Genomic DNA, 22,030 nt, shown 5'->3' with positions numbered 1-22,030 from the left:
TGAAGTCCGGTGAGTGCAGTAGTCTGAGATTACAGCACACATGGTTTCTGTTTTTCCTTCTGAGCCTTTCTGCCTTTGCTTCCCTTCCAGTGTCAACGAGGGACACGGAGAGAAGAGAAAAAGGAGCCCCCCAGCCTCGCTGCCTCCTCCGCGTGCGCGACCCCTGCAGCAGATGACGTGCTCATAGTGCATCAGCTGGGGCAGACGATGGAGGTAGCTGCCAGTGCGGGCTGGGTTTTCTCCCTTCCATTTTCTGGGGGAAGGTGTGTTACATCCTCATGTGTTATAAGAAGCAGCCATTTATGCTGATTGAAATTCGGTTGTAACGTTGGGTGGTAGTGTGGCTTCTCAGTTGTCTTATACAATTTGGACCCCCCGTTAAAATCAGGTATCGCGGCCTGGAGTTAGGTGAAAGCCAAGGTTTCTCATCTTCCGTTGTAGGGTCTAGAACGTGCACATAGTCATGAGTAGGCTGTTAGGAGGCCACCGGCCAGATGGGCCCTCCTGGCCTTACTCGCTGTTGGAGCCTCTCCCACTCCACCTGGGGAAAGGTTAGCAGAGGAAGAGGGCCTGCCTGGGGTCACCCTGTCAGTGGCCCATGCTCAGAAAGGAAGTGAGGCAAACAGTTTAGTGAGACAGCGCTTGGTTGAGATGAAAGCTTCGATCATGTGGGCACGCGCGTCAGCTAGAACTGAAGGGGAGTTTTAACCTAGCTGCAGCGGGGGGTAGCCATGGCCCCTGCCACCTGCCTGACAGACACCTCAACTGCCCAGTGATCACATCAGCAGTTTCTCACTTTCAGTTCTGTGGCCGAGGCTTTCTAGAAGCTTAAACCCTTGTCCCAATGACGTCAAGCTCGCCCATTGGCCTGGAGGGTTCAGACTTGTCTTCCATCAACACCATGATGTCAGCAGTCATGAGTGTGGGGAAGGTCGCCGAGAATGGTGGGAGCCCCCAGAGCATCAAGTCCCCCACAAAGCCTCCGGGACCAAATCGGATCGGCCGAAGGAACCAGGTAAGCGTCTGTGCACCTGCGGTGGCTTCCATGAGAGCACTGGGGGCGGGATGTCCCCTCGCACCCCAGCGCCCTGAGCCAGAACCATGGACCTGGTCTGAACAGCACAGGTGCACCCAGAGGCCGTGATCCCTTTTCAGGCACTAATTGCTTGTAGCTTAGGTTGGTTTCCATTCGCAAAGAAGGTTTTCAGTGCTGAGGTCTCAGTGTTGGTGAGAGCACCCCTACCTGCCCCCCCCTCCCCCACATGCTGTGGCCTTGTGACTTGATTTGAACCCAAGCTTTCTTGACTCAGATGGTAAAGAATCTGCCTGCAATGCAGGACACCCGGGTTTGATCCCTGGGTCGGGAAGATCCCCTGGAGAAGGGAATAGCAGCCCAAGTGAGTCCATCGTTGGACACGACTGAGCCACACACACACGCTTTCTTCATGGTACAGGCGGGGCAGAGAGCTCAGCTTACTCCTCTCCTGTGACTTGGTTCCTTCTTCACTCACACAGCTGGTTAATTGGTTTTATGATGCCGCCTCCTTGATTTTTTAAGCGTCTGCAGCACAGGTAGCCAATGAGTCCTCACTCTGCTGGACTGCTCCCCAGCTCCCCAGCCTTGACAAGGCACACAGCTGGGTGCCTGAGGGTCCCCTCGGGACGCCTTGTGCTTCTCTTGGGTTTTCAGAGATCAGGGTGGTGCGCAGGGGCATAGGACGCCAGGGATGTTGTGAAAGGCCGTGTCTCCTCCATTGGGAAATAAGATGAGTCTTAATGTCCACACAGCACAGTTGAGCAGGTGTCGCTGTCCTGCAGCAGTGTCCCCGACAGTGCCGGAGGAGCGAGGTGGCCGGTCCCCTCTGCTCTGCGTCCACATGGTGTGAGCGTTCAGTGCTTGGCTCCCCTGACTTGGTGGAGTCCCACCACACCCTTGGGAGAAGTCAGCCTTCTGACTTTGTCTGGAGACCGGAGATGGGCAGGAAGGTAAACCTGTTGGACTTTTGTGAGTTAGTTTTCTTTTTTATTAATGATCCCAAAGTGACTGATCTTATGCAGAATTGTCTGTGCACAGTTCTTCCAGCCCAGCGTGATGGATTCCTGTGAATTTGTAGAAGTCCAGCATGAGTTAGGGCCCCTGATACAAGGTGCCCTCCAGAAAAAGTTGTCCCAGCCTCACATCCCTCCAGCGACCGAGAAGGGTCCGTTTCTCCGCCTCTTCCTCAAGGCTGAAGACTCGGCGTTAAATGATGCTGTCGGGTGGGGGCATTGATACTTTTTCTCTCTTTTTTTCCTTTTCTCCGTGTGCTTCTCTTCCTGTGGGTACCTGAGAAAATTCTTAGCCTGTTTGACTGTGGCCTGAGCCAAGAAGGAGCACTAGCTCTGGGAAGAAAAGGTTTATTTCCACTCTCACTTGACTGTCTGTCCATCCATCTATCCATCCGTCCATCCATCCCCCCATTTCACAGTGTTCCCCCACCTCTTCCTTCCAGCCAGGTACTGTGTGCCAGGTGCCGAGCTCCTTCTGAGAGAGCCCAGCACAGCCCAGCAGAGGCAGAGCTGGCCCCAGTCCAGGCTCGGGTCCCATCCCGGGGTTCAGAGAGTAGGCAGAGCCGTGGAGGGACCCACGGCCTTCGATCTGCACGTGGGACGTGGAGGGGCCTCCACAGGGCTGCCTGGGCCATTGGTCACCCGCCTCCTGTGTCCCCGGGGGTTCCTCAGGGCACCGGCTTAGGCTTTTGAAAGAGGTCTGGGCGAGAGGCAGGATGGGGAGGATAGCGCATTAGAAAATCCCAGCGTGGTCCTTACCAGGACAGACAGGAGGGCTGGAGGGCGCCCTGAGGAGCAGAGTTCCAGGGCAGATTAGCCACCGCCGGAAGCCAGCAAGGGTGCCAGATTGTTTCATTATGGAATGGTTAGTTATCACATTAGCTGCTAATTTTATCTGTCAGCTCAGGAAGCAAGCTCCCTCTCCCAGCATAGCCGCGGTCACTGGATTTGGGCCTCTCCAGCAGGGCTCCGCCAGCATCGTGGTGCTTCCTCTTCTGTTTGCTTTGTTTTCAAAATTGAGTCTGAGTTTGGAGACTCCTTCTCTCAGACCATCATGGATGTCACGATTCCGTGCTGAGGTCTGCAGCGTACCGCTGCCCGCCTCCAAGAGGGGTCAGGCTACAGTTCATAGTAGACCCCGGAGTCACTCCCTTTAGTCCCAGGGGCCACTCAGCGCCTCTGGTGTTTGCCTCAAGGGGCTCACAGGGTGAATTTTTTTTTTTTTCTTAAGGAATTTTCATCCTCAGGAGGCTGGCTTCCTCGAGGCCTGGCTTTTTACATTTATATCCGTCCTCCAATGAATCTCTTTTAAAAAAATTTCTTTTTGGCCTGCAGGGGGCACGGATCCAACCCCTGGTGAGGGAAGTTCTGCATGCCATGAAGGGTGACCAAAAAAAAAAAAAAAAAAACCACATTTAAAAATACATATATTTGTTTATTTGGCTGTGCTGGATCTTAGTGGTGGCACGAGAGACCTTTTATCTTCGTTGTAGTACATAGGATCTAGTTCCCAGACCAAGGATGGCACTCAGGCCCCTGTGCTGGGAGTATGGAGTCAGACCACCAGGGAAGCCCCCAGAACTGCTTTTTAACACACATTATCGCTAATCTAATAATTTAATAAAAACACCCCAGAGGCCAAGTCTGGGCCAGCCCTGAGGCATCCCTCAGTGCCGGGCGAGCGCCCTTGCTGTGTTGTTCGGCTTTCTGTCTGGAGAACACCCCTTCTGCACACCCCTTCTGCCTCTGGAGGGGGTGGAGGCGGATGATGGCTGAGTGAGGCTGCAGGGTTGGGTTTGTTTGTGTGTTTGTTTTTTAACTATCTCTGGGTTAATATACTTCCTTAAAATTCACATCTGTGGTGTGTTTTTTTTTTAATATGAGAGTGAAAAAATGTGTAGCATACTTATTCCTCAGACCCAAGGAGAGAAGGTGTGTGTTACTTAACGTGGGGCTTGTTCACCTCTGAGGAGTGAGAGGGGCCTCCCGTAGGAGCCAAGGACTAGATCCCTTTGTGCGTTCACTCCACCCTGCACGGTGCCCGGTGCCATTTGTCTCTATGGTTTTCAGGGTGGCTTTTATTTTATTTTCATCATCTCTCATGAGCCAGCCACAAGGGTGTTTGCTCTATGTGCCTTGGGGTCGATCCTTTCTGGGTCAGACTTGTGTAGCCTAGTGGTTAGGGCATGGGCTGTGAGCAGCTGGCCTGAGTGTTAATCCTGGCTCTGGTTTGGGGTGGGTTACTTGCCTGTCTGTACCCCAGTTTCCTCACCCCTAAAATGGGATCTGTAACTGGCCATCTCTAATCGTTGTGTGAAAAAAAACCACCATTTCACATGAGCAGAGTCTAGCACATAGTAACTGTTTAATACTTGGTATTATTCACAGGGAACAGAGAGTCAGTCGAATGAGTACAACTAAAAAGAGGGTGGTTGAAAATGCCTGAGGGTCCGCCCCACAGCTGGCTCCCTCCCTCCCTCACGCTTAGTCACCGTTTATGAGCAGTGGTGGGCAGGTGCTCCAGTCAGTGAGGGGTCCCACTGATGGTCCCTGGGCGCCCAGGGGGGCACTGGGGCCTTGCACCCTCAGGAGGGCGGGTTTTTGTCGTGAGAACTCTACCCCCTTTCGTGTATCTTGGGGGCTCAAGACCAGGCAGAAGCAAGTGGCTGGAGCCTGAGTCAGGCCTGGGCAGGAGTACAGCCCTTCTCTGGTGCGGCTGTGACTTGATGCTTAATTTTTCACCATCCCCGATGACTCACTAAGCGGTGCCTAACGAGAGCACTGATGTTTATCGGGCACTCAGCCCTGGACCGAGCACTGTTCTCACGCCTTCTGTGTGCTGATTTACTCCCCGTCGCAGCGTGATGCTGTGGCTTTCCCCTTTTATAAAAGAGGAAACCGAGGCAGACAGGCTCACACCCAGCCAGGCTCCAGGGCCCATGCTCTCAGCCGCTCTGTTGCCGCCGCTTGTGAGACACACGTGTGTTACACGTGAGAGGCACCAGTTCACTGTGCGTTGAAGTGGATGCTTTTATCCTCTCTTTTCAGGAGACGAAAGAGGAGAAGTCTTCCTACAACTGCCCCCTGTGCGAGAAGGTCTGCACTACCCAGCACCAGTTAACCATGCACATTCGCCAGGTCTGCCGCTGCTTTTGTTTCAAATAGCTCTTCGTTAAGAGGGGAGGTGACTTTATCTTAACAGATGAATTGTGGCTGTTTAATTCAGATGTAATATTCTAAGAATTTTGAGGAGCGGTTATGAAACAGTTTTCGTGTGTCCATGTTAACTGTCACAGAGTCCCAGGTCACACAGAGCACCTTTTCAGAATTTAGCAAACATCTAGTTAACCAATCACAAATAACAGACTTTTCACCATACATGAACCAAATCTCCTCACAGCATGGTGAGACTGTAGATGTAGACCCCGATTCTTTGCACTGCTGTGAACTTTCATCATGCAGCAGGGAATTCCCTTGATTTGGGATCTCTTTTGGCTTTTCTTCTTTATTAGAAGACTTATCCTTCTCCCTTGCCTGCTGTGGATGGTTCATGAGATAGTATTGAATCTAGAACGGTGAAGGACTGACAATAGTCAAATCATAACATGCTGCTGAATAATAGCATCGTTTAGTAACTTGGGTTTGGACAGAAATGTTCCTTCTTAACATATTTCAGAGGCCAGAACTCTAAACCAGGCAGGTTGCAGTTCTCTTTCTCTGATGGCTAGACTGAGTCATCAAACTAGAACTCATGTGAGGTCCGTCCTTCACGTTTGCCTCATAGTTGAGTCTTTCTGCCCATGTTAGTTTTTGTGGTCCGTTCATCTATTATATGTGTCTGAGAAAGACCTGCAGAGACCCCACCTTCGTTTTGAGCCTTGCGGAAGAAGTACTCATCAGTACTGGGACACGGAAAGAGAAGAGCGAACAATATATTTATTTGTCTGTGGTCCCGACAGATTTTGACATTCAGGAAGACATTTAAAATGAAACAAACAAAAAAAATAGCTGAGAAGCATTGCTGACTTTTTAATGCATATATATGTGTATGTGTGTTTATATATGCGTGTATGTATAAAGCCCTGAATTTACACCTCCCGGTCGCGGAGTTTTGACCTGCCCTCCTCAGTGATGCTGTAATCGTTGCTTTCCGCAGCACAACACGGACACTGGCGGGGCCGACCACTCGTGCAGCATCTGCGGGAAGTCGCTGAGCTCGGCCAGCTCCCTGGACCGCCACATGCTGGTACACTCCGGGGAGAGGCCCTACAAGTGCACCGTGTGCGGGCAGTCTTTCACCACCAACGGGAACATGCACAGGTGGGTGCGGGCGGCCTTCACCTGCTGCCTCGAGTCCAGAGGTTGACCGAAAGCAGAGTGGCCTCCCAGCCGTCTTGCTCAAAGGCTAGAGGAGGTCTGTTCCTGTTCGGAAAAGCCAGAGCTGGTTCCGTCTGCCAGCCGTGTACAGTCTCCAGTGTGTCAGAGGTGTCTGCTCACGGGAGTCAGCAGGACCTGGGGCTTGGTCTTTGGCTGATGGGGGAATCCTCAGGGTGACCCTTGGCCAGTTGGGAGTTTCTTTGCTGAGATACCGGAGGTGGGCAGCTTATCAGACGCAGAGAAACCCTAGAGGATTAGCATAGTAACCCTTGCCTTTTTAAAACTATTTGCATATGCCTACAGATTCCTGCAGGGCGAAACATTTCTGGAGCATCGAATAAATAGTTAAGTGGGCTGGAGAGCTTCAGGATAAGATAGGATAAAATGAAGGGAAAAATCTGATAAATGTCAGGAATTTACTTCCTGAGGGAGAAGGAGGCTGGCTCAGAAGTGGGAGAAAGCTCAGTGGTGGGCATATTAAAAATGTTGTGGGAGGAACCAATGGAAAATATACTTAATAGAAAGAGTACTTACAATTTAGGGGGTAGAACAAACTTGTCTTCTTTTTTTACACAAATATTTTAGGAACATTGGAAATCTAGGAAAACATTTTAAAGGGACCCACATTTCACCTTCTCAAAAAATCAGGCTGTTTTATTTTTCCATATTCCATTTTAAGCATTATGTTGATTTCTTTTAAAAAGTTGGCTAACTTTTTTTACATATTTATTTCAAAAGAAAAGTTTACGTAGTTGTGAAATTGGTATTTTATCATATATAAATACTCAAATGAGATGGTCCCATTTATTCTACCTAAAATTATGATCCACTGATGGTGTACTTGAGACTCATTGTTTTGTTTTGTTTTGTTTTGTTTATTTATTTATTTTTTTGTTAGTTGGAGGCTAATTACTTCACAACATTTCAGTGGGTTTTGTCATACATTGATATGAATCAGCCATAGATTTACACGTATTCCCCATCCCGATCCCCCCTCCCACCTCCCTCTCCACCCGATTCCCCCTCCCACCTCCCTCTCCACCCGATTCCCCTGGGTCTTCCCAGTGCACCAGGCCCGAGCACTTGTCTCATGCATCCCACCTGGGCTGGTGATCTGTTTCACCATAGATAATATACATGCTGTTCTTTTGAAATATCCCACCCTCACCTTCTCCCACAGAGTTCAAAAGTCTGTTCTGTATTTCTGTGTCTCTTTTTCGGTTTTGCATATAGGGTTATCGTTGCCATCTTTCTAAATTCCATATATATGTGTTAGTATGCTGTAATGTTCTTTATCTTTCTGGCTTACTTCACTCTGTATAAGGGGCTCCAGTTTCATCCATCTCATTAGGACTGATTCAAATGAATTCTTTTTAACGGCTGAGTAAAATTCCATGGTGTATATGTACCACAGCTTCCTTATCCATTCATCTGCTGATGGGCATCTAGGTTGCTTCCATGTCCTGGCTATTATAAACAGTGCCACGATGAACATTGGGGTGCATGTGTCTCTTTCAGATCTGGTTTCCTCAGTGTGTATGCCCAGAAGTGGGATTGCTGGGTCATATGGCAGTTCTATTTCCAGTTTTTTAAGAAATCTCCACACTGTTTTCCATAGCGGTTGTACTAGTTTGCATTCCCACCAACAGTGTAAGAGGGTTCCCACAAGAGACCCACCTCAAAACAAGAGACACATACAGACTAAAAGTGAAGGGCTGGAAAAAAATATTTCATACAAACGGAGACCAAAAGAAAGCAGGAGTCGCAATACTCATATCAGATAAAATAGACTTTCAAATAAAGGATGTGAAAAGAGACAAAGGACACTACATAATGATCAAAGGATCAATCCAAGAAGAAGATATAACAATTATAAATATATATGCACCCAACATAGGAGCACCGCAATATGTACGGCAAACACTAACAAGTATGAAAGAGGAAATTAATAGTAACACAATAATAGTGGGAGACTTTAATACCCCACTCACAACTATGGATAGATCAACTAAACAGAAAATTAACAAGGAAACACAAACCTTAAATGACACAATGGACCAGCTAGACCTAATTGATATCTATAGGACATTTCACCCCGAGACTCATTGTTATAGTGGTCAATTTATGGATTTTTGGATTTAGGTCCTGATTTCAAATCTCACCTCTGCTACTTATAAGTTTTCCATCCTTGAGCAAGTTGCATAACCTTTGTACCTGACTTTGCTCCTCTTTAAATTGAGATTTTTGATAGTATTCACTTTGCTGGACTAGGATGGGCATTAGGAGATAATGAGTTTAGCACATGGTTGGCAGGCAACCAGTGTTACTTATTGTTATTTGCATTTCTGAGTAATGCTGCAATAATTTGAATCCTATGGATGTCTCAGTCTGAACTCCTCGAAGCAGGGTAGAATATGATGCTGTGAAATGTATCAGTATATTAAAGGATTTTGATGAAGGGTGTTACCTTTATATATATGTATATATTATACATACATATATATATAATTTCCTATTCTTTTTGCTCCTCGTCTCCTAGTTATGTTTTATTTTATTTTATTTCATTTTGTTTATTTTAATTTTTTAGCTTCTGGGCTTCCCAAGTGGATCAGTGGTAAAGAATCTGCCTGCCAGGCAGGAGACACAGGGTCGATCCCTAGGTCAGGAAGATCCTCTAGAGAAGAAAATAGCAACCCACTCCAATATTCTTGCCTGGGAAATCCCATGGACAGAGGAGCCTGGCGGGCTGCAGTCCATGGGGTCGCAAAGAAGTCAGACATGACTTAGAGGTTAAACAACAACAATTTTTAGCTTTAGCTTTTTGCTTCCACATCAGCCTGTTAATATCGTTTTGCCTTCTGTGTGCCATTTGTTTTGTTTTGCTTCCTCCCTTTTATTCCTCCTGCTTAAAAAAAAATTCTTTGTTCTTCTGTATTTGAGCCCTCAAAATCTAATCCTGGAAGTATTACCTTCTTGGGTGGTTTCCTCGCTTTCTCCTACCCCATTTTAGGGCATTTTCATTGTCCCAGAAGGAAACCCTCACCCATTCGCAGTTGCTTCTCCTTACTTCCCACCCTCGAGCCCTGGGAAGACTCTCATCTACTCTTCCCCTGTGCATTCACCTTCTGTGGACTTCTCATGGAATGTGCGGGCTTTTGGGCTTTTCTAACCAACTTCTTTCACTTAGCTTTAATGCTTTCAACATTCATCAACGTTGTAGCATCTTTCTTCTTGTCATGTAACAGTCCATTGTAGGGATATACCACATTTTATTCACCTCTCCATCAGTCAGCAGACATTTGAGTCCTTTTGCTTTTTGGCCCTTACAAGTAATGCTGCTGTGAGCATTCTTGTACAGGTTTTATGTGAACGTGTGTTTCCATTCCCCTGGGTAGCCCCTGAGGAGGGGAATTGCTGGGTCATGTTTAACATTTTGAGAAATAGCCACGCTGTTTCCCAGAGGAGCTGCATCATTTTACACTACCACCAGCAGTGTGAGAGGACTGCAGCCTTACACACCCTTGCCCACACTTGTTACTGTCAGTCTTCTTTATGACAGCCTCCCCACCAGGGATGAAGTGCAATCCCATGAGTCCATAATTTTAATGTTGTCACATTTAAGTCTACACTTCATTTTAAGTTGGCATTTGTGTATAGTGTAGGGAAGGAATCCAGGTTCAGTCTTTTGTACTGTTTAAAAACTTTTCTTTCTCCATTGAATTGTCTTAGCACCTTTATCAATATTCAATGACCCGTAAACGTAAGGATTTATCTCTGTGCTGTCAGTTCTCTTCCATTGATCTGTGTATCTGTCCCAAGGCCTAACATGGTATTGATTACTGTAGCTTTGGGTAAGTTTTGAAATTGGGAGATGTGAATCTTTGAACTTAGTTCTTTCCCTAGATTGTTTTGGATATTCCAGGTTGCTTGAATTTCTTTGAGGTAATTACAAGCCACATAGAGTGAGCTGTGAAATATTCCGTCCTCCTCTCTGTTTTAGCAGAGTTCGTGAAGAGTTGATATTAATTCCTTTCATTTAAATATGTGGTAGAACTCATCGGCAAAGCCATCTGGGCTTTTCTTTCTGAGAAGTTTTTAAAGGACTAACTCAGTTTCTTTACTTGTGATAGGTCTGTTCACATTTTCTGTTTCTTCTTGGAGTCAGTTTCAGTAGTTCCGTCTTTTGTAGGAATTTAGCCATCTCGTTGAAGTTATCTGATTGGCTGGCATACAGCTGTTCTTAATGTCCCCTTGCAATCCTTTTTATTCTGTAAGGTCAGTAATGTCGCCTCTTTCCTTCCTGATGTTAGTAATTTGAGTCTTCTCAGTTTTTTTCCTTAATCAGTCTAGCTGAACATTTAACAATTTTACTGGTCGTCTCTTCAAAGAAACAGGGGCTTCCCAGGTGGCGCTAGTGGTAAAGAACCCAACTGCCAACACAGCAGACATAAGTTCAATCCCTGGGTCGGGAAGATCCCCTGGAGAAGGAAATGGCAATCCAGTCCAGTATTCTTGCCTGGAGAATCCCATGGACCGAGGAGCCTGGCGGGCTACAGTCCATGGGTTGCAAAGAGTTGGACACTAGTGAAGCAGCTTAGCCTTCAAAAAAGTAACTTTTCAGCTTGTTGATTTATTCTCCTCTGTTGCTTTTCTGTTCTCTATTTTTTTAATTTTCCGCTCTAAACATGACTGTTTCCCTCCTGTTTGCTTTAAGTTTAGCTTGCTCATTTCTTTCTAGTGTTTCAGGTAGAAGATTAGACTATTTATTCGAGAATGTTTTTATGACAGGTGTTTACAGCTATAAATATTTCTTTAAACATAGTTTTCATAACATTTCGTAAATTTTTGTATGTTGTATTTCCCTTTTCATTCATCTCAAAATATTTTCTAATTTTTCTGTGATTTTTCCATTGGTTATTAAGGAGTATGTTTGATTTCACATATTTACAACTTCTCAAATGTCTGTTACTAATTTTGAATTTCATTGCCTGTTAATTGAACAAAGCTTTCCATGATTTCAGTTTTTTTTTTCCTTTAATGTATTGAGGCTGGGTTTGTGGCCGAGCATATAGTCTATCCTGGAGAACGTCTCGTGCTGTTGAGAAGAGTGTATTCTTGCTGTTGTTGGGTGGAGTGTTTTCTAGAGGTGCTGTCGGTCCCAGCTGGTTTATGCATTGTCCTGTCTCCTCACAGACCTTTGTTTATCTTCACCTGCTCTACCTGTAGGGTTTGCACAGTTACCGTCCCATTTTGCAGATGAGGGAGCTTGCTTAGGATCAGAGTCAGTGCCAAGGTTTGAACATCGGCTTGTCAGGCTTAGAGGCCATGAGAGAATGGATACAGCTTTGTGTCACTTTGTATATTAGAAAAAAGCACTCTTTCAAGCTTCACCCTCTTTCAAAATAATTTCCTGTTGTAAAACATTATTTTCAATGTTAAACTATTTGAGCCATCCAGCTAGCATAGTCCACTCTCTTTGGTGAGCCTGGAATCACTTTTTATTGATTTTTATAAGGTGGAGCTAGTGGTAAAGAACCCACCTGGCAATACAGGAGACATAAGAGACGCGGGTTTGATTCCAGGGTCAGGAAGATCCCCTGGAGGAGGGCGAGGCACCCCCACTCCAGTATTCTTGCCTGGAGAATCCCATGGACACAGGAGCCTGGCAGGCTACAGTCCATGGGGTTGCAAAGAGTCTGACATGACTGAAGCAACTTAGCATGCATGTGTTGTTAGAAATTATATTAAATTTTTTATAGACCAACCGTTGATATTACCCTGAGATTCTCATTTATGTAAATTACTGTTTATAAGTTGTTGGTTTTTTTTAAAGCAGACCTTAGGGATGTTTGTGCTAATTTCTGATTTTGTGCTGATTTTAGTGTGAGTCATCTTGATTTACAGGAGAGGACTAATTGCTGGGGACTGAATTCTAGTTTTAATTCTGCAGAACTTTTCAGAAATCTCTTTGATTTTTCTATACTTCACCAAAGTGGCATGGTAAAACCTCACTTAGAACTTGCACTCAAGTGCAGTGTTTGTGAAAGCATTGTGAAGGCTTGCAGTGACCTGGGGAATGTCCTGGCTGGAGGGTGTTTCTGAGTTTGTGTTTTCAGAGCTGACGGCATCCTGTGATAATCTCTGAGAGGTTTGCACTCCTCACTCTGTGACCCTGGCAGGTTAATTGACCTCTCTGTGTCTTGCTTATTACTTCATCGGTAGAAGGCAGTGATGTCTGTACCAATGGGAACATTGTGGGGATTCAGTGGGAATTGAATGTGGGAATTAACACATGCAGTGCACATAGGATAATGTTAGTTAATTAGTACTTCACTAATGTTGTATGTGCCACTGAAGAAAAACACAGCGACTGACTGACTATTTGTAAAACGCCAGAAAATAAATGAAGAGGTTCTTCTTTTGACTTGCTATCCTAAACCTATAATTTAAATTTAAAAGAATTTACTTAGAATATTTGAGCTTATTACACTCCTTTTATTTTTGTCTTCTCTGCAGAAAATTGCAAACCATGGGTTAAAAAGAACATTTGGTGTTTGGTAATCAGTCACAATCATCACCACCTTCGTTTGTTAGTGAAACTGTACTTTTTGGGGGGAAAAAATTATAAAAATGTGAAAACACTTACAAAAATGTGCCAGAGAGAGCAGGGTTAGATTCATCTGCCCAGTGGATCTGTTCCAGGATCTGATACCCGGATGGTGAGCTGTGGTGTCTCCTGGGCACGTACCTGTGTTACATCGTCAGGGGCCAAAGCTGCTCTGGGATTGGAGAGACCGTGCACGCGCTGGTTCTGATGAGCCGTACCCTTGCTTGACTTTCAGAGCCTGGAAGGAAGTCAGTGGGCTGTACGTCTGGTTCTCGAGACCAAAGCTTTGTTTCTCATTTTCCTTCGATGGCCGCCCTGCCGCTCCCCAAGGTCTGCCGCAGCATCTGGGCCGGGGGAGCCGGGGGCCCCGGAGCCCAGGCGGAGGCCGGGCCTGTGCAGCCGGGACACCCACCCCCATCCCTGTTCTGCCTTGTTTCTAGCCTGTCCCGGGCCCCCTTTCCCGCGCCGTTTCCTGTGACACAGCTCCGTGCTCTGATCTTCAGTCCCTCCCCTCGGGGGTGCAGGTTCAGTAAGAACCCTGCTGGAGCGCGAGTACCTGTGGTGTGGATCTCTAGATCCAGTTTGCCAAGATCCAACTCCCCGAGGCTAGTCTGGGAACTCTAGTGCCCCTTCCCTCAGCCTCCTGCTCACCCCGTTCCTAAGGTCGTCCACACGCACACCTGTGCTGCACCAGCCTCCATGTGCACTTTCTCCTGGATAAGCCCCACCTTCCCTGGATTTAGGGCTGAGCAACAGTGTAGGAGGCAGATGTGGGCTCCACCCCTGACTTTGGCTGCTTCAGCACCCAGAGGGGCTCACACATCTCACAGCATAGACCCCCAGAACTTCGTCCTTTTCAGTTCGGTTACTTCTAGATGATTTTAACGAGGTACCCTTTGCAGCCACCCTCTGTATAAAAGCAAGCCACTCTGTCTCCTTCAGCCACTAGTTATTGTATGAGAATGTGTTTGTTATCTTCATTTATTAGGTTAATCGACCTTTTTGAAGTTTCTTTTACCTTAGTTTTATGAGAGGACCATCAACTTGTAGTCAACCCAGTAGAATTATCACATTAATAAAAAGAAAAATAAACTTCGCAGAATCAGAAAGCAGATTAAAGTATGTCATTGTGTTGATAGTTGCACTGTAGCTCAGGTACAGCCCATAACTTACTATCATTTCATTCCAGGAAATACATTTAAATTATTTTTAAAAGTAATTGTATATCTGGTAAACAGGGAGACTGGAGTGATACAGATTCCAGCTTATTTTAAAGAAGTTTCGGGGGAGACCATCTCAATTTATTACCATATCTGGGACAGTTTTTCAAGTTACCACTTCCCTGTCTGCGGATTCTCATGTTTTTGAGGTTTGAATTTGAAAATCCTTTATCCCAAACCTTTCGAACCACAGCTTAGTTCCTAAGCAGACTAATAGGTTGCCATCGCAATGCAAAACAGGTATCACAGAAACATTGCTGCAGCTCCAGCTTTTAACTTCCCAGAACTCTTTATCAGTTGCTCCCATGTTGAAATTTTGGATTGAGCGGTGCTTGTCTTCCAAAACAAACTTGGGAAACTGAGCCAGAGCACGCCCTCTGGGAGAGCTCAGTGTAGGAAAAAGGGCACTGAGCTTTGCAATCTGCAAAAACTTTCCAGAAAGTGCTGGACGGCAGAGCTATGAAGAAGCGATGATGCTTGAAAGAGAGAATGGCAGCAAATCTCCTCTGGAAAGAATCAGAGCTCTGAAACGGGGATTTTCTTTTTGCAGACTATAATGGCCTCGGAATATAGGAAATTAATTTCTCCTTTGCGCCTCACCTTACACACTGTAGACTTTTAAGCTGTAAACAGTGTCTGGGAGTCCTTGTCATGTTAGGGACACACAGGAGAGAGGCCCTGGCAGGAGCAAGCTTTTCCGACTTCTCCTTTGTTTAGAGGAGGGCACAGAAAGAGCAGGGGTATGTCCTCACCTCAGCCTTGTGTTCACAAGGTGAAGGTGAGGCGGGGACACCCTGGAGTGTCATCTGATTGCCTTGCTCTCCTCCTGCTGTGGACACAGCTGCATCCATCCCCCAGCACAGGAGACTCGGGCCCCGGGGATGCCCCCACATCATGGGTAGTCTTCAGGAACAGAGGCTTATGTGTTCCTATTATGCTGAAAGAAAACATTGGCCGCACAGAAATGTGACCTGCTCCATGACAGATGAGAGCGCGGAGGCTCTGAATTTAGCACGGCACTCTCAGCCGCTCAGCCGCAGCCAGGCCCGGCCTCTGCCGCTGTGCTGGGGGTCGGCACAGGTGGCCGGCCCTGAAGGCAGGAGGAACAGAGACGGGGCTGCGTGTCTAGAGGGTTGCTTCTGTACCCTCTGGGTCCAGCAAGAGGAAGCGCCCTGTGAAATGTAGCCACGGTGATGGTCAAGTACCTGCGGGTGCCCTCTCACTGGTCTCGTCCCTGCCGCTTCTCAGGAGTGGAGGTGCACACGCAGAGCTCGGCCCGTCCCACCGAGAAACAAGTCTTAGTCACAGGTGCACTGCTCCCTGGTCCCTGTGAGGAAGAGGGAGGTATCAGGAGGAAATCACTTCAGGATAAGAGTCTGGGGGTCACCCCACGCAGGACTACATGAGCATTTTGTTTCCTTGAGGATATTCCTATTAAAAAGCAGGGGGAAAATGCCAACACAGTTCTTATCTGTAACTGAGTGTCCCCTTCCCTAGAGGGAAAGACGGATGAGCAGAAAATGCCTTTTGGGGGTGCTCAGAGGTCTTTCCACTTTCAGGTGCACTTGGGAGATGATATACTTGACAGCCCTCTGCAGACAGAGGGGTTTGTGTGAATTGAGATTTTAACCTCGTTTATAGTCGGCACAACTGTGTGAACTGTGTTGGACACGTGACCCTCAGCTCTGGCGGCTGTACTGTGAATATTTGGTCATTTCATGATAGTACTTGGTTACAAGGCGGTTTCAGTATATTCAGTACTCTCTACTGGAATAGGCATATTTCGAGTACAGTTTATTTTTTTGTTTGTTTTCGAGAACAGTTTAAGAAGCGTTTTCTATTACGAAGGTGGAAACTTTTTTCTCTTTAACCAGGAAAAAAAAGTCATTGAACTGTAATACCCCATTCCCTGATCATTCCACTTAATATGCTTTTCCCTCTCTTGGAAGTCTGCATTATTAAGAGGCCCAGAACTTCCCCCTGAGAGTGAACATTTGTAAGTCCGGTTATCACAGCAGAGTGTCTTAAGTTACCACTTTCCCCCAATAGCTTTCACCAAATCTTTCACCAAATGGTTTATTGTTTGATTATATTTAAATGTTTTTAGCCTTTCTTTACATCTCGTTGGCTGGAATTGAAATTTGTACGCTTTTATTTCAACTTCAGTCATTGTTGAAATGAAGGCGGCCTCTCTGTGGGCCCCCTGAGAGCTCTTCCTTCTTCTCTGGCTGCAGCTGGTAGAGGATGCTCCTCAGAACAGGGCCGAGGGCCTCCATCCCTTCGTCTGTAACGCGGGTGGAGCTTTGCTAGGAGTTGTTGTTTCTAGGCTTAAATGCTATAACACATACCCACGCCTCTGGTTCACATAAAATATTCAACAGATTGTAGTTTGCTTTCTTTCTCTTCTCCCTGAGGAAGGTTTAACCCACGAGTCCCTCCTCCATGACGGTGAGCATGAGTGTTTACAAAACCAAGAGAACAGACCCTGTGCCCTTTGACCTTGAGGATTTCAGGCTGCGTCCTAAGAACGTGACAGTGTGAGAGCAGGATTTTGTGTTCCTCTATCTTCTCTGAATTGTGCACACCCTCATCATTATTTGAAGACTTCCAGTTTGTTGTTCTTTTTTTGAATTGCTTATTCTGTGGTGTTTTTACATTTTTATGTGGATTTGCGCTTGTTGTTGGATGATAGTCTGTAGTCATTTTCAGAATTCTTACTTTACATTTGAGAAGTCTGCACATGGTAGAAAGCAACCACTCTTCTCTGAGAAAAAGAACAGGTGGCAGGAATTTGTCATAGGATTTTATTCCTCATGTAAGACAGTAAGTATAAGGAAATAGCTGAGCTACCCCTTCAACCCCTCCAGCAGAGCTTATTTTATTTTTTGAAATGATATTTGAAAAATGTCTCTCAGTTTGATTCTGTGTATTCTTCTGAAGGACCAGTTTAAGTCCACTTAATGCTGGAGAGAGTTTGTTCATAGGACCATCCCAGCATGGGCAGATGGTAAACACCAGCCAGGCGTTTTTTCCTTTGCATCACTGTTTCTCACGTTTATGATCTGCTTCCTAATTAAATTGTCTCTTACCATTTGGCCAACTGGATGCTGAGGTTTACAGCTTAGCTTGTCTGCTGTTTTGGCAGAGGTGGTGTTTGTCTCTTAGTTTGTGTTGGAGACTAAGCAGACGCAAAAGAAGTGTTGGGTGCAGGAAGTATGGTGTTTTTGGCCTATATTGTCTAAATATTTCGAAAGCTCAGTTGCACCAGGTAAAAGTGGTGAATGGCACCAAAATCTGGAGCGTCCTAGCTTGCCCACGCTTGAGCGGCCTGGCAGCTGTGCCCCGTGGAAGTCGGGTCATGGGTGGCCAGGCCCTGGAACAGAATGCAGCGTGGGGAGCCGGCCTCTGCTCCCCTCTCTCACACACGCCCCCCTCACCTGACCGCCAGGAACTTTGAGCCGATCCCGAGTCTGTGTCCCGTTCAGTGTGATAACGTGAAAGCAGCAAAGCGAAGAGGACAGAGGAAGAGAGGGAGCCAGCGCTGGATCACAAACTTAAACCTGCAGGGCGCTGGCTGTAGGCCACTCGGCTCGTCCTGCTTTATACCTCGCATTTTTCCACCTTTGTTTAAATATTCAACTTGTCCAACCTGTTTGGGCTGAACAAGCTGGTGCAAGCAAACATCGAAACTGTCAACGTTTTTTCTGATTTGTTAAGGAAGGTGATTAGCAGCAAATTTTACACCCCCCCCCCCAAAAAAAAGAAGAGTGAATGAGCAACACAAAAATCTTAGCCCGTGTGTTTACCACACAAGATCCCACTCGTGGGGTGTGTGTGCATGCGTACCTTCCTCCTCCTCTGTGGCCTTTCTCCTGCTTCCTGCAGGGCTCCGGGTTGATGGTGAGCTAGTTGGCCTTCAGCGGGGAGAGAGTGTGTTTCCTTAAACCAGACATGCGGTTGCATAATGGGTCACTGGGACACAGCAACTGCTCTCCAGCCTCACTCTCGGCTTATATAACCCAGCGCCCTTGGGAGGCCTGCCCATTTTGCAGGCGGGAAGACTGAGGTCTGCAATGGCTCGGGGTTCAGCCAAGGGCACAGGCACACCTGGACCCTCCTTCCCCCACAGCACATCCCGTGGTCCTGTGTGTCGCCCCCGGCGAGCCTTCATTCTGCGGAGATTTGGGGCCATAAGCCATACTTAGAGGCAGGGCTGTGTGGTCTAGTTGGTGTTCCCAGGTGAGGCTCATATGCGGACCCCGGTCATTTTCTCTGTCTCTCGCCGGCTCTCAGGTTGTGCCAGATGGTGTCCCCGCGGCGGTGGTGATCTCCTGCACCCGCACCCACGGCAGCCCTCGCCCTGCAGCGTGGCAGGCCATCTCAAATGGCCCAGCCCAGGCACTTCTTGTTCCTCTTTTTAAAAGGCTGGGGAGCAGCCCAGAGCGCCTGGGCACCCCCTTACTCCCCAGAGAGGCATCTCTTCCTCCTCCTCGATGAAAAAGGATGTGAACAGCTGGGTTCTGCCATCCAGGTAGAAGGGGAAGGCGAGCTCCCCTTGGGGCTGAAGTGAGGAAAGATCTGGGTGCCATGTGTGCCTCCATTTCGCCGTGAAGTGTTGGTTCTTAGCTCTTTGCCATGGAAGGGCCTTCTCTGGGGGGGACGGGCAGTAGATGCTGCCCTCAGAGGGGATGGCTCCCAGCTGAAGGCCTCTCTCGGCCAAGACCCCAGATCCAGGCCCTGCTGGGCCACAGCCGGCCCTGGGCATACGGGGAGGCTGAAGACATGGAGGCATTCAGCCTGGGGGTGAGAAGAGTCCACGCACCAGGCGGCTGCCCTGAACTCGCCAGGGGCTGTCGGAGAGGAGAGCGGTCACTTGGATTCTCTGTGTTAACACAGGATGGACCAGGAGAGCAGTCAGCTCTCGAAGCCTCTGGGGTCTTCCCTTTGTTCTTTTCAGAATCCATAGTTTTACATGGAAATAGGTACTGGGTGTCTTCATGAGTATTCTAAACAAGGGAGCCAAATAACCCACGGAGAGTATTACAGTAAGTGAAAGATTATTTTAGCAAAACAAGGGCAGGCACGGGGGGAACGTACAGGAGGGTTCAAGGAACTCGGATTCAAAGGCAGGGAGGTAAGGAGCAGGTCTAGAATAGGGGTTTTACGAGCTGGTATTTACTGACGGGGCCGACCTCCAAGCTCCCAGCGCTGGATTTGAAAGTCAGGAGGGGAGGACTTGAGAATAGCAGTACGGGCTCTGTCGTCTGAATAGACGGCTGGGGGCTTATCCTGAGATCCTGTTCTGAAGGCAGCGGCTGTCATTGTCAGCGAAGAACACGGCCTGCGGAAGGGGGGCAGGAGGAGAGATGCTCCTCAGGAGTCATGACCCCACCCCGGCCCATCAGTGCAAAAGTGTCTGTCCCGAGGCCTCCCATGAGACTGAGACGGAGCAGGAACCCAGAGACGGGAGTGGCGCCCGAAGCGGGGCTGGGGAGAGGGCAGAGGCGGGTGCGAGTTCACGAGGTCCATGGCCCTGGGCTCCAGCTGTGCCTGCCCTGAGCCGAGATCCCCTAACTTCCCACATGGCTGAGTTGTCCTGGCACAGCAGCGCCAGAGGACCAGGCTGTGGTCGGCACAAGGAGAGCGAGCAGGCCCCTGGTGTCAGGATATGTTTCCCTCGAGTGGCGGGGACCAGGAGGAAGCCTGTGGTCGCAGCCTCCACGGCCACGTGGCGCATGGCAGAGGCCCGGCCCGCTGGGAGTATGCAGTGTCCAACCATTTCACCCGAACCGCCCTGCTGCCAGCTCCCCACAGAGGATGCCGCCACGGGCCCGCAGACTGCGGGGGACACGTCTCTGGGGCCTGCACCTCACGCTCAGCTGCCTTCTAGACCCTTCCCAAGACTCTGTCCCTTCAGCCTGCGAGGCGGCCCACACCCCCTTCCCCACACCCTGCCGCAGCTGGCGGGCCTGCTTCTGGGTGAGCGTGACCGAGCCTGACAACACCCGCTCACCAGAAGGTGCCTGTGGGCCCGCGTCCGCCTGTCTTCACTCCCCGCCCGGGTGTTGCCCAGGGCCTAATTGACTTACACTCGGCTCAGAACCCTGGAACTCCTCCCCCAACTTCTGATGGGAAAACACACAAATCCTTCTGGAGATTTAACTTTTCTTCAGCCCAGAAAGTAGGCCGTAGGGCTGCAGTGCCTCTTAATCTCGTCCGTTCCCTCTCTGGTTATCACGAGGCTTTGTTGTAAAAGCACAGCCAGCCCGGGGTAGGGATGGGGAGTCGTCTGTAACGAGGCTGTAAAAACCTGTGCAAACCTGTTGACTGCAATCTGGCGGGGCCGCGAGCGGTGCTGGGTGCTGGTTTAGTGTATGGTTCGCGTCCTGTTGACTGAAAAGGGTGACCTTCCTCACGATGCCATTCTCTCAGAGGGTCAAGTCTTTCAGACCCCCAGATCAGTGAAACCTGTGCAGAAATTCAGGCTGAGAAGCGAGCAAACCCTGGTGGTGTCTAGATCCTGCCTGAGCTTTGACCTTCACTCGTAAACCAGACGCAGGCAAGCTTGGAGGAGGCTTGAGACCTGCCGTGGGGACACCTTCTTTGAGGTGCTCCTTTAAACTTGCTGCAGGTTTTTCAAGGACTCTTACCCCCGAGATAAGAAGGTTTCATTTCCCAGTTCTGTGGGGTGTTTGTCTCCCGGGTGGACCTGTGCAGGGTTGCTGGTACACTGAAGAATGAGCCTGGGAGAGGTTTAACGCTTAACGTCCAAGAAGTGTCAGCCTCCCACTCTGAGAGCAGCGCCAAGGGGTGAAGAACGTGACTGGGGTCCAGCGACTGTCATGCGTGAGCAGGCGTGGGGAGTGCTGGGGTGAAAGTGCCCAGGACCAGGGCAGGGACCCGCAGGGGAGGCCCCAGAAGCGGGCAGGTCCAAAAGCAGACCTCCAGAGGCGTTGACGACGGGGAGCGCGGGCCTGAATCCATGCTTTAGAAGCTCACCCGGCCCAGTGCGGAGGAGGGACAAGAGGGACAGCAGGGCGGTCAGTGTCAAGACCAGTCAGTCAGGAGTCCTGTGGCTGGTAGCATTTGTTGCATTTCCATCTGAGTTAGTCCTTGCGCACAGGTCTTTCAACTTTTTTCCAGTTATTAGCCTCCAAGACAAGTTTCCGGGAGTGGAATTATTGGTACAAAGGGCATATGGATTAAAACTCGGATCCCTGTCACTCAGCTGCTTTGCGGAAAAGTTGCTACCAGTGTTCAGCCCCGTCCATGGCACGTGAGAGCCAGCTTTCTACACCACAGCAGCCTTCATGCTCTGTAGCTTCCTGTTCCACAGAAACCGTTGACCTCTCATTCTGGCGAGCAAAGAGCTAGCTGTTCACTGCCCAGGCAGAGGATGGAGCACACGGGGCTCGACGGCAGTTTGACAGGAGGACTCGCGGGGATCTGAGCGGGAGCCGAGGGGGTCACGTCACTGCTACACCCACGCCTGGAACCCCAGCTCAGCCTGCACACCCTCAGGACATGTCGTCCCAGCCCTGTGTGTGCCCCACACTCAGACCACATCCAGACGCGTGTTCACTTCTGATCCGTCACTTCATGAAGGGTGTTCACAAACGGGAGAGGATTCCAAGATGAGCATGACCGGTTCTACCTGCAGACTGGAGGGCAGAACTGGGAGGCGCTGGCTGCAGGAGCCTGAGCTGTTTGGTTTCAGGTAGAGGAACTCTGGAGAGACGCAGACCTCACCTTGAACTATCTGAGGGGCTGCCCTGCA

General features: G+C 48.6%; 1 protein-coding gene and 1 long non-coding RNA gene across 5 annotated transcripts in view; one reads left to right on the top strand and one right to left on the bottom strand.

Moving 5' to 3' along the window:
- RREB1 (ras responsive element binding protein 1) overlaps positions 1–22,030 on the top strand; it is a 121,297-nt gene that overhangs the window by 63,549 nt on the left and 35,718 nt on the right. For all 3 annotated transcript variants that reach the window (XM_043908595.1, XM_043908596.1, XM_043908593.1), the window contains exons 3-6: positions 91–213; positions 803–1,015; positions 5,098–5,187; positions 6,206–6,369. In XM_043908595.1, coding sequence (XP_043764530.1) covers positions 845–1,015; positions 5,098–5,187; positions 6,206–6,369 — 425 coding nt within the window. In that variant the 5' untranslated portion in view covers positions 91–213; positions 803–844. The remainder of the gene's footprint in view (positions 1–90; positions 214–802; positions 1,016–5,097; positions 5,188–6,205; positions 6,370–22,030) is intronic.
- Positions 13,168–18,497, bottom strand: LOC122697626. 2 transcript variants are annotated; one of them, XR_006342121.1, is made up of 3 exons: positions 18,100–18,497; positions 15,459–15,580; positions 13,168–13,271 (listed from the first exon to the last, which is right to left on the bottom strand). It is a non-coding gene; the product is annotated as an uncharacterized LOC122697626 (long non-coding RNA). The 2 variants fall into 2 exon arrangements; XR_006342122.1 differs by lacking the exon at positions 18,100–18,497 and adding an exon at positions 17,691–17,805.

This window comes from Cervus elaphus, chromosome 7, assembly GCF_910594005.1.
Source record: "Cervus elaphus chromosome 7, mCerEla1.1, whole genome shotgun sequence".
Taxonomy (NCBI): Eukaryota; Metazoa; Chordata; class Mammalia; order Artiodactyla; family Cervidae; genus Cervus; species Cervus elaphus.
This window is presented reverse-complemented; position numbering and strand designations above follow the sequence as displayed.